The following is a 13835-nucleotide window of genomic DNA, read 5'->3' as shown; positions in this document are numbered from 1 at the left end:
CAAATTTACTTAAAAAATTGAAAATAAAATTATTAAAAATGAAATTTTATTTTTTTAAGTTAGCTTAATTAATTAATAATTAAAACAATTGTACTTTCTCTTTCCAACAGAGCTTTGAGAAAATGTTCTGTATGCAAGAAAATATAGATAAATTACAATTTTTAAACGTTTTAAAAAGTATTTTGGTTTTGTAACCATCTATCCACTATGGAAAGGAGTTGGACGAACTATATCTAGTTTGGAAACAAACCAAAAGAATAAAAATTGGAACCGGAAAAAAATCTCCATGATTAGATCCAACTCCAGCTAGGGATATGTCACCTGCAGGTGAAAGGCTCACCTGTGGGCGGTTGGAGACCGTCCTGTGCACATCATCATCTTGTCTGGAGGAGATAGAATATGTCAAATGCATCATTCGTTATAGCGCTAGGTGAGATTATTATTATTTTTTTTAGTCATGCAATTTAAAGAGATGAAAACATCCCACATAGCTTACTTATAAATATGCATAAGACATTTATTATAACGATATGGTTTTTTATTTATTTAAAAAAAAGTATATATAAGCATATATTATATAAAAATGCATTTTAGTATTATAAACAATTTTTTTTTTTTTTTACAGTTCAACTACATTCTGTAGTCCTATATATGGCATATTGCTAAATTCTACCACTAACCGAATCGACTTTTCATGCATTTAAAGTCCAAAACTGTGATATAGAAATACCACAGATGAAGAGCATAGGGTATATCTCGCAATAAATACAGCCATCTGTTCGGATGTCTTGCGACACGAGAAACTCAAGGAATTACAAACGATATGTTGAGACGGAACTCACGTTTACTAATTTTTCTCTTCCTTCAGATTCGAAATTTACCTTCTATTTGTAATACCGTGTAAGGAGAATAATACAACTATGTTATACCTATCACACATGATATTTGAAATTCTATACTATACATTCCTTTAAACTGTTTGCTTATGATTGAATTTTCGGTATATAAGTTTGTATATATATATATATTTTTTTTTCAGTTCAACAAATTGGGTGGCCAAATAAACATTTGCGAAAGTTATTGTTTCACCTCTCAAGACACTTGAAAGAGTTTATTTCCATATTCCTAATATTGAATCTATCTTTATTATTGATAGTCCACAAGACAAGTGAGAAGGAATTTTTCTTTATCTTTACTCTAACGTCTCATTCTTTTATCTCATACGAAATGAGTAGTGTAGTCAAGTGTTCTTATAGAAAAGCCAGACTAATTTGCATAATGTTTTAATTAATAATATGTTTCTGCATAATTTTAACCTTTCTATAAATTTCCATCATTATAACTCAGCTAATCTGCATTATTTTCTATTATTTTTAACTTACGTAACACTTTCACATNTACATTCCTTTAAACTGTTTGCTTATGATTGAATTTTCGGTATATAAGTTTGTATATATATATATATTTTTTTTTCAGTTCAGTTTCTTGCAACATAAAAATGTTTTTTCTAAATAGTTTAAAGTAAAAAATTTCTATTCGATTGTTTTATCAGATATGATAATTTTGTCATAATTGCCCACAGTACTGATAGATAAAATTGTGAATCAGAATAGCTCTAATTACTATTCCGCTGATCCTCATTGTGCCATGCTTAGAGGGGTAGAAAAAAGGGAAACCTAGCAGTACATGGTTGAAAGGGGACATTATTGATAATGTAGGAAACTACAGAAAGTTCCTAATAAAGGTAGAGAGAGAATAAATTAAATTCGTTGAACCGATGAGGAGGAAATGGCTGCCAATTTCAATTGCTAGGTGTCCTCCCCCTCTAATAACATGAAGCCTGTAAAAGTCGTCATTCACTATAGAGGCAGAGAACAGGAAAAAAACGTGTGCTGTTCCCTTACGTCTTCCAATTAATCAAATTAACGCAAAGCTTTTTTAACTTTTCTTCTTCAGCACTCGAATATTCCCAACTGAACATTGTTTACATACTCAAGCAGCTTTAATTCTTAATCCGTTCGTTCTTTTGTCACATTCCGCTAATTATGTAGCTGTTTTTTTATATTATTTAAATGCCAAAATTAGATAAAACAATGGTCCAACTTTACCAAACTTGTTAAATAAAAGATTTTACGAGGGGAATTTAACTGTTAATTTGTTATTTTATTTTTTTTTAAACCTTAAAAAAAGATGGAATATCCGAGAGCCACGCTACTAGATTCGAGCAGAAATTTTTATATTTATTGGCAAAATAAAATTTGATAGCCTAATATGTTTTGGGTGTCGTCGGGGGAAATAATAATATTTTAATAGGTCAGTGTTATTTTTTTGCTGGTTAGATCTTTGAAGAGAAAAACATTTAATGGACAACTTGAAAGGTTCCTTAGCTTGTTCAAAGTATTCTTATATTGTGAATGGTCGTCTGGAAAGAAGTAAATCACAGCTAGCAGCAGACAATACTGCAAGAAAACACAGGTCCAGACAAATGGCTCCAGATCATAACTTCTTGCTCACTGAGCTAAATCTGTCCTTATACAAGTTTAAGCGGAGAAGGAACATTGGCGAACATCAAGCCGTTAGGGTTATGATCCATTTCCTGGGCGGCTGTGGACGGTTTATGGGGATATTTTATCGATATCTTTATCACTTTCTACATCTTGTTCTCCGCTTTGGATCACTACATTGTCATAACATACAGGATAACTATTGACTTGCATGAGAATCTTAGTGTTGCGACATTTCTTTAACCCAACACGACAATGTTCTGTACAGTAGGCCTATATCCTACTTAACACTGCGTTAATATTTACACGGTTATTAGTTAACAAACCGCCATACTAACAAATATATATATATATAAACACTTTATTAATATTCATTTTTATAGATCTGAACAACTATAAGACTATCAATCATTGTTTAACATAAAACATTTAAAATACATACCTTACAGTTGTATGTTATTTAATGATGAATCTTATAGATTTTTTACATTTTATGAATTCATTATAATCTACTTGTTATCAATAAAATTCAAATAATAACCAAAAAGCTTATGTCAAATATATCAACTTCTCAAACAGCATTTTTTTAATCGATTTTATAACATTAATGTTCAAATTTTTATAAATTAGTAATTGCTGTAACATGAAGTATTTATTAATTGCTGATATTATTACTATTTTTGTTACGTTACAAATGACTGACATTTTATTTCTGCAAGGTCGCTAATTCAACTTTACGGCAAGAAAAGGTTGAGTTGAGAAGTATTAAATCAACTTTAAAACGTGATACGGTTAAATTTTGTCATCGCGATTTTAGTATGATTATGCACTGATTTATAGCAATACTTTTATCAAACTATAAATTTTAAAAATATATCTAAGTTTGATTTTTAAAATATTCCTTCCGTAAGGATTTATAAAAGAAAATATTTTAAGCTATAAATGCTGCCAGTCAACATTTCCAAGATTTTCCATGTGTATATGTATCTTAATTGATAATCTTTGTAAAAATTCAATTGTTTAAAGAAATATGATACGTCTAGGCCGAATTTTATAACAGAATGTACACGAATTTAAACTGATATATTTAAAAAATTCTAAGTTAAATGATTAAAATATTAAGTGCTTTTTAAGCTTTTCAAATTTTGATTATAACATTTCAATTTACATAACACTACAGAAGCAATAAATAATAAAAAAAAGCACCGCGTAAATATTCTGAGAATATCAGAATAATTTGAATCTGTCATATAAGTTATTAATCCATTTCAAATAAATAACTCAAATGACCATATCCATACTCAATTTTATTCAAGATGAAAAGCTAAAATGATCTTTTAGTATAAATACATTCTAATAATATTCGTAAAGGAAAATCCATTGTACAATTTCGTAATAAAAAAAAAACGACACGTTTTCACTTTAAACAATAGATTAAACAATAAAAAATTGTTCCCACTATTACTATAATTATATAAAGAAAATTGTGAATGTTTTATATTTTAAAACGTGAAGTTAGTAAGATGTTTTTATATATTATAGTATATACATATCATTATTAATTTTATTGCAATGACGGAATGAGTATAGTTAAATTTGTCCGATAAGGCGAGTTTTCTGACTTATCCAGAACTTTTCGTTACACATTTTAATGAAATCTCCCGAATAAAACAATCTTCTATTGATAACGAAGATTTCAGATCTATTTTAAACTTATTATTTGCATTTTACTAATTATTTTTTAACACGTACATTCGATTTAATATACAAACAATTGATTATTTTTAGTTTGTTTCGGTATCGAAACCAGTCGCTTACATCTTATAGGAGATTTCGGAATTACTACTTGTATAATTTAACTAATATACAATTTAAAAATTATAATAAGATTAAAACAAACCAATCGTATAAGCTAAAAATCTTTGAAACAATTAATAATTAACTTCTCACTTATTTAACAATTTGTAAAGTATTGCAATTTTTATAAATCTCGTCGAGTGTAGTAGCTTAAAGTGACGAAAATGGGACGGATCGGCTAAAATGGAATATTTTCTTCTTCTTAATCGGTTTTGCCTTTCAAAAATCGTTGCGTAGCTTCCCAATAATAAAAAATCTGTAGGACAAGTAGAAGATTAGCCGATGCTGCTACACAAAAAGTGACGATCATCAGGCTATCGCCAGTTTCTTGAATCGAAGTAAATATCCTAGCCAAACCTCCGAGAAACAGAAGAACCATGGAAACGGCAGATAAGTGTCCCGTGTGTCCGTTTTTGTAATTAGCCAGGGCCTGTAGTAACTATAGAGAAAAACAAAAAAATAAAAAAGGTAAAAAAAATCAACAGTTAATAAAGTAACTAAAGGTAATATGCCCTAATAAGAACGCAGGTAACAATTTGTTTCCAATTACCGTCATACAGTAATTTAGTCCTGATTACAATATCAATAGTCATTACTATCTCAGATTTGAGACTTTTAAACTAAATTGGTCCAAATAATCAAATTTTAATTGGACGAGATTAGATTAGTAGAAATTATATAATCGATACATACATTTATTAGCTGTTATTATAAATATCTTTCTCCTCTCTCTCTCTCTCTCTTTTTTTTTTTATTTTTATTTTGAAAATCTCGAGTTGGCCTAGAAAATGAGTTGATCTAATTCATTTTAGGATAGTTAATCAGGTCGAAAGTTTTTAATTTTTTTTCTTACTTACAAAAATATTTAGACTAAGTATTTACACTGTAATTTCTAGATTTACAGTAAGAATTTTTGATTAGAACAAAAAACCATTTGTGTTAAAATGGAGAAAATATAATTTGTAATACAGTAAAACCTACGTAAACCGGAATGGCATCGAATATTTTTTCCAGTTTTGGCAGGTATTACTACCATATTAATAAAATTAATATGAGTATTTTTTAGTTCAATTAAATAGCCATTAATAATAAAATTTATTTTAAATAATAATTATTAATCTTAGTTAAAAACGAAATATAAAAACTTTTTCAATAAAGATATACATATAATACAAACAACTACGCATTCATAGCAAATTTTCTTCTTTATTCGCAATCATTGTCGTTACTTCCATTGTTTTTAAAAGTAAACTTCAGTAATTAGCTTAACCTCAATTAACTTCTATTGTAAGTTGTTAGAATTACCATAATTTTAATACAATAAATAAATTGTTTAAAACAGATAAGCATCACTTTTACACAATACTTAATTATTTGAATGAATGATTAAAAACTTTCACTACTACACATTTATTTAACATATTTTAAATGCCGAAAATGCTAATTTCAATTTGGTGAATGTCCATCAACGTTTTAAATGGTGTCTCCATCTAGTGTATAAAATATCAATTTATACTTTGTAAACACAGCATATCGAGAAAATATCTTCGTGAAGATATTTTTCGGTTTTTTTATATCGCTTCTTATTCTACTAATAAAGTAGAAAATAAAATAGTTGTTTGGAATATTAAATATATAAATTAGTACACTATATAAGTTTCTGGTGTAATTACTAACTGAAAAGAGCGTAAATTTATTCGGATGAAATAAAAATTCCTTTAAGAAAACTAATTATAACGAAAATCACCAGGGGGAGAAAAATAACAAACCTGAATTGTTATTACTATTATAAACTGGTCACGAAGCTATAATTTAAAATTTGACAGTTTGGCCTAAGAATAATGAAAGTCTACTAGCTGAAGTTCTACTGAACCTTTTACAACCCAAAAAAGTAAATCGAGTATTCGGAGGGAACGATGTTTTCAACACTTTTATAATTAATCTAGTTTGTTTATGCACGAAACGGATACTACATCTTCCACAAGCAGTGATCCTAGTTTACATGAAGAGTTTTCGAGACGGTGAGAAAAACACCGTCAACTTCGTTAGCAAGATAAACATGCAACAAATCTCCAGAGAACATCATACGCCGACACTGTTCAAATATTGGTCCACCGCTATGATATTTGTCATCGTGTGAAGTCAGTAAAGTGGTTGTTCACCACACATATTGCCTGTCGAAATCCTATTACATTGTGATTGGAGTGTGGATCCCTTGGGTGTTGACAACCATTATATTTGAAGTCTGAAATGCTAGTACACGTGAGTTGGCTGAACGAACACCGTAAAGGTGCGGAAAAACGGCAGAGTGAAAGTTTGCAGAAAGTCAAATAATTTCTGCAAGAAATATATCATCTTTTTATTTTTGTATTCATTTGCTTGGCTTTTGTTTTAATTATAAATTGCCAAATGAATTTACAGCAGACCAATAGAAAATTCTAATCTGCTTTAATATCAACAAATTAATAATTAATAAATCATTCTCATCTGATAGAAATTCATCTGACAAATGAGTATATCAACAGTGCAGAAATGATTGGAGAAAGATATTGCTGCAGTTATCTCAATAAGCTGATTACTAGATTTAAAAAAAAGGATAGCAGTAATCTTGCCAAAATTTTCATTAATTATTATGATTGTACTTCAAAAAAGCTTACTTTTATGTACAAAAATAAACTTTAATTATAAATTGAACTAATAAAAATAAACAAACATCTAAATAAATGCTTACTTATTAGAAAGAAGAAAATGGAAAAGTTTAATTACTTTAAAATTTAATTAAATAACAAAATTTTAAATAATTAATTTTCTATTCTTTAAATGTAACAAATAAAAATTAAATAATAAAAGGTTATAATTGATTCTTTAGTAATTCATTAATTTATTTTACTTAATTTAGAAATTTTGATAATGCTATTCATTATTTATTTAAAGATACGACTTAATTTTTAATTGTAAATTATTTCTTCCACAAATAAATAAAATGCATTGTTTTAGAATTTTCATTAATAATTACTATATAATTTATATGCACATTACTTTATACAATGCATAGACAACTATATGCATGCATATAAATTGTATATTATATGCAATATCAATTTATATGTAGTGTACTTTCAATTGTTATGTACTACTATGGAATTTTTTTGTTTACAAATAAATGCACTTCTTTTTAATTATATAATGTTGAAATTTGATTTAATATTTTTATTTATTTGTTTAGTAAAATACACAAGACCAAACTAATTAATTTAATCTGCAGGTTATTTGTGATAAATTATTCTTAATGCAGCTTTCTCTTTCTTCTTGTTTTATATTAAAAGAATGAAGAAAGGGGAAAAGTTCTCCAATTTAAAATGGTATAAAAATTAATTGGCAATTAACCATTTGTAAAAAGGAATAACTTTTGTTTAAATACTATCAATATTTACCTATTTAATTTTGCTTTTAAATTATTCTTAGGTGCTTCAAGCATTTTAACTCAAATGTGCTTTAAGCATTTTGTGTATTCTTTAATTTAGATTTATCAATTTGAATACAATTATACAAACATTTAAATTAAAACAACTTTTTCAAATTAATTATGATTCAGTGTTCACTAATTAATACAAAGAAACTACTAAAAATTTATGATTTACTTTTTTGATATGCAATTTTTTTTAGTTAATGAATGCATTTATAAATAAACAAACTTCAGATATATTTATCACATGGATGTATAATTGTATAACCTATATCACAAACTGGATTATTTCAATTACAGATGCACAACAATTGATAAGCAAAACTTTATATTCACTTTAAAAATTAAAGAAAAAACATTAGGTTATAAATAAATTATTTTAATAATTAGAAAAAAAAGCCTAACCTTTCCACTAACGGTAATTGGTAAGCTAAATGCTTGGCAAGTCCACAAAATCTTAATGGGTGTTAAACCACTCATCAAAAGATAGAGAATAAGAGAGTAAGATGAGGTGAATGCTACTGCCTTGTGATATTTTCCACTGTAGAAAAGTACTAAATATGCAATGGTTGCAGTCTCTATCATCAAGAAAAGTGAATCTCCCCAAGCACTGAAATAAAATTTTTTGTTTATACAAATAAATTTATTAAAATATGAATACTGTATATGTAATTGCTATCAATAAGTATATCATAAATTAAATCAATAAATGACTGATAATATTAAATAAAATATACTTTGAAAAGAACAATTTGATACATATCAATAAACATTCATAAATAAAATATAGTTTTAAAAGCTAAAAAAGTTCATATATTGAATGTATAATATAGTCTATAATAATTGATAGTTGATAAAAATATAAGAGAAATATTATAATGTTATATATTTTATATTATTAGATTATTTTAAACATCAGATGTTAGTAATGACAGTCATTATATTATATATTAGTATGTTCTTATATCATATATAATAATATAATTTCAAAATACAGTACAGTAGGACCCCCAATTATCTGCAGTAATGAAGACTGATGCCACCTTGGATAACTGAAAATTTAGATAAAGTGGATAGTCATGGCCATTTTGGATTAAAAAATTATGACTATAAAAGATTTATATGTTATCACTTAAAATCCTCTTTTATGCCATAGTGAATTTAATCAGATGTAATAAATACACCTTTTACATCATTTATTATATAGCTAATATGTACAGTACAACAGTTTTATGAATAAAAATGTGTATTATTGTATTTATTATTCTAATATGAATGATTTGTCTCATATTGAACTTAAATGGTGAAAGACAACAGAAACAAGTCAATCTGTAATGTGTGTTATTCTTTTAAACTTTTGTTAAAAAGTCTTATAGATTTTTTTTTAGTTCCTCCCATCTTTGCTGTAAAGCCCTACAGTAATCTCAGCATCATTTTTCATGGGTGGTCTGTCCCGGATATGTCCAGCTCAGTTCCTCTTTGTGGGCCTGACCAAATCTGCAGACATTGAAAAAAGTTCTTACTACCTAGAAGGCAGAAAGAATTTTTAAAAATACAGCAACAAGTTGCTTAACTTTGCTGGCAACATTTAGTGGCACCATCTGTTATCGTATTTTATTTAAAAACTTTTTATATTTTTAACTATTATAAAATGGCATTTTTTTGACCGATCATCAAACTTTTCCTCTGTTATATATAACAGCTGGGAAAGTAAAAAGAAATAGTCATCTCAGCATCAGCCAATAGTTTGGTACAGTTGAGTTTAAAGTAATATAGTATTTAGGTTCTTGTTGAATGCAAAGCTTTTATGAATTACATGAAAAATGATATGTTCACTTACAAGTTCATCTCAGATAATACAGAATCTTGGGTTAAGTCAAAGCCCTGATAATGAGGGTTTTACTATAACAGTGAATTCATTAACTATGAAAAGTTAAAAGACACATAATATAATATTTAAAAATGGACTAAAGAAAGCAGATATCAATTTCAATTCTGTAATTATCTAAAATAACAAAAAAAAATCTAGCATTTAAAAAATACTAGATATTCTCTTGATAAAAGAGAATCTGGTATACTTTCTGATAACTGTACATTTATAATTTCAGTTTGAAAAATAAGAATTCTCATAGCATTATTTTTNAAAACATTATAAAATTTAAAATATAATAAAAGCTACTTTTTGTTATTTTTAATTATTGTTTAAATGTTTACATTGTAAAGTTAATTATTAAGTGAAAGAAATAAAAATAAAAACTTTAAAAACTTCTTACAATAATATTGATATATATAAAATTTTTCCTGTAAATTTATATAAAAATGAAATATCATGAAACAGTCATTGCAATAAATTTATATTTACTTTATTCAGAATTATATAACTCTATTCATTACTACAATTACTACATTATTTCAAAATTATTGGAATTATTGGAAAACAAGATTATATGCTGAAAAGGAGAAATATTCTAACAAAACTACTACATTATTTACCAACAGAATAATATTTATTACATTGGCAAATATATAACAGTAATACAAAATAAGTATTTCTAATATATACCATACATTAATAGCAAACTAACAAATTCAAAATTTAATATGTAATTCAAACTAACTATTCTTCTAAATATAGAATATACACCAAGCATAATATAAATGTTTGTGTAATAATTAGATAATCATTTTCAGCATATTCAAATAATATTAAATTATATTAGCTTTATTAAATTATTGAAATATTATGGAAACAGACTAAAAAATTTGAATTTATAAATTACACATCCAAAACAATAATTTCCCAAACTACATCTAATATACTATACAGTATCTCAAATTGAGAATAAAGGAAAAAATCTTTGCCAACTACTGACTTGCTTAATTATCAGTGATAATAGTTTATCCAAAAGATAAATTACTGTATAGCTGTTGTTATTAACTTTGAATCATATATCATATAATCAATTTAGTATTATTTAAAATATAACATTATAAAAAAATCATTTCAGTTATCTTCTGCATATATAGATAGAATAGCTGAATATAACATATCAGATTATATAAAAATTTAGTATCAAATACAATACATTTATTTAAAGTATAGCTATTTGAGATTTAATATTTATATACAGTAAAACAGTAAGTTGTACTGTATTAACTCAAAGCTGTCCATAGGTCCTGGGTATAGTGTAAGGTTTACCATGTAATAAAGTCTTGTTAAGACGAAACTGTCAGTACTTTTAACTATAATCTATTTTTCCATGTACTCTCCACTCTTTGATGGGTCTATGATCTTCATTTTATCATCACAAACTGCATCAGTAAAATAGGATACAATGGGGCACCTTAACAATGTTTTCAAAAGCAGTTATAAACTCTGTATACTTTTTTAATCATTCTGTGAACAGATTCTTGAGAAACAGCTCGATAATGGGAAATTTATGACCACAGAAAAATTTGAAAAATATCTGGTATTAAACTCAACTCTAAATTGAAGCTGAGACTTTTTAACCCTTAAACTTCGACTTAACAAGGTTTTACTGTATAAAACAGTAATTGTTAGCATTATTATTTTCTAATCTAGCTATCTGAACAATTTTAACTTAAATGTTAGTTTATCAACTATTTATATCTTCTATTTATATATATAGATAAAACAGTATATACATACAAAATGTAGATCTACTATAGATTGGTTGTAAAAATTTTTATAAAAATTTGTTAAATAATAATCATCTTGAAAAATTTAACTATTGAAAATAAAACGTGAAAATTGTGTTATTGTTAAATCATTAAAACTGATTAAATTAAAATTACATACTAAAGAAATTTGAAAGTTCTTATATTCAACAACAATATTAAGAATTTATTTACAGAATTTATTTAAAATTCATAAAACATTTTTAAATCTAAAATAACATATATAAAATTTAAAAATTTTTCACTAATATAATCTCATTTGTTATTATTATTGATGAATACCTCTATTTACTTGAAAAATCATTGAAAACAAATCTTCCATAGAATTCAGATTGGTTTCTATTTGATATTTAAATAATTATTAACTAACTTTTCCTGTAGAAAATATCATTGTATTTAATATAAGTCTTTTAACAAGATTATTCAACTCTGTAAGATACAATACTTGTTATTACAGGTACCATTAAGATAAATAAAATTTATTTTAATGGCTTCTACTATATTAACATTTTCAAAAATTTTAATGAGAAAGAAGCATGAAAAATATACAAATAATTTTGAATAAGTAAAAAAAAAAAAATCTTAATCAAATAATGAAATAAATCATGTCAAAAGTATGTTAAATGTAAATATTATTGCTAAATTAGAAAGAATTAAATGGCCTTATTAACAATATCTTAAAAGTTTAGGAACGAATGTTATCCATTTTTCAAGAAGCTTACATTAAAAATCTATATAACTTTTAAAAATATGTTAGAATTAATTACATTATTATTAAAAGTATGAAATTTGTTTACTGATAAAATATTTTATTATTTATATCACTTACTTAAGTTCTGATTACATAATTTTTTTTATTAAGTATTACATTCATCTAACATTATAAAATTTAAAATATAATAAAAGCTACTTTTTGTTATTTTTAATTATTGTTTAAATGTTTACATTGTAAAGTTAATTATTAAGTGAAAGAAATAAAAATAAAAACTTTAAAAACTTCTTACAATAATATTGATATATATAAAATTTTTCCTGTAAATTTATATAAAAATGAAATATCATGAAACAGTCATTGCAATAAATTTATATTTACTTTATTCAGAATTATATAACTCTATTCATTACTACAATTACTACATTATTTCAAAATTATTGGAATTATTGGAAAACAAGATTATATGCTGAAAAGGAGAAATATTCTAACAAAACTACTACATTATTTACCAACAGAATAATATTTATTACATTGGCAAATATATAACAGTAATACAAAATAAGTATTTCTAATATATACCATACATTAATAGCAAACTAACAAATTCAAAATTTAATATGTAATTCAAACTAACTATTCTTCTAAATATAGAATATACACCGAGCAAGTAATTATAACTATAAGATAGCTACAGAAAATTCTTAGTATTGCCCTCCATAATAGAAACATCAGTAATTATTACAATAACTTACAATTAATATATAATAATAAAAATACCTATTAATTATTAGTTAATTAGTATTTATAAATATTTATTCATTTCAGTAAAAATAATTCAAATAATGGCAATTTTTCTGCATCAAATTCCATAGATTATCTTTACAATTTACACAACAGATTATCTGAGTTATGTATTTGATTGATTTCAAAGATCAATAACAAATTTATGATGAAATTTTCTATTTAATTTCAAAATACTTTTTAATAAAAAAAAAAATTTTTGAAATTGTAAAACTTCTAATCAATAATATAAATGAAATTGCTGTATGCATGTAAAATACATAAACATATTAATATCTATGCTCCAAACATAAAAAAATGAAAATAAATCTTAAATATATTATTTATTATACGGTTAGATAAAATTTTCAATATTATTATTGAAAAGACTTCAAATAATTTGGAAATGTTCCAATAAAGTACATACGGCATGTTCAACTACATAGAAATGTATATTTCTTCCAATATAAAATTGCTAATAGTAGAAACTTGATTATCTGAAATTCCAAATTAATTTGAAAAAAAGTAAATAAATAGAAACAGAACATGTAGCATTGTATATACCACAGAGTGTAGTACACAGAGACCAAACTCTCCATTTAACTGGAAACCACTAAATCATCTGTCGATCATAGCAATGTGAAACTTAGACCATATACATAACATTGCATTAGATTTGGAGTAAATTAATGAGTAACAAGTATTTGAGTTAGGTAATAAACTTAATTCAAATACAATAATTGAATTACAGTATTTATTGTTCATGAAACTTTAAATGCATGGTACTTAATATGTACAAAAAAAAAAAAAAATT

General features: G+C 25.3%; 1 protein-coding gene across 1 annotated transcript in view; it reads right to left on the bottom strand.

Annotated features, from left to right (window-relative positions):
• Positions 1–4237: 4237 nt before the first annotated feature.
• The window catches only part of LOC111632709 (mannose-P-dolichol utilization defect 1 protein-like), a 33201-nt gene continuing 23603 nt past the window's right edge, over positions 4238–13835 (bottom strand). Inside the window, exons 4-5 of the mRNA XM_023377214.1 lie at positions 8233–8437; positions 4238–4800 (exon numbers count right to left, since the gene is read on the bottom strand). Of these exons, the coding sequence (XP_023232982.1) occupies positions 4564–4800; positions 8233–8437 (442 nt within the window). The 3' untranslated portion in view covers positions 4238–4563. The remainder of the gene's footprint in view (positions 4801–8232; positions 8438–13835) is intronic.

This window comes from Centruroides sculpturatus, unplaced genomic scaffold (assembly GCF_000671375.1).
Source record: "Centruroides sculpturatus isolate CEXI.00-Female unplaced genomic scaffold, Cexi_2.0 scaffold119, whole genome shotgun sequence".
NCBI classification, from domain to species: domain Eukaryota; kingdom Metazoa; phylum Arthropoda; class Arachnida; order Scorpiones; family Buthidae; genus Centruroides; species Centruroides sculpturatus.
The sequence above is the reverse complement of the archived record's forward strand: the minus strand, read 5'-3'. Positions and strand labels throughout refer to the sequence as shown.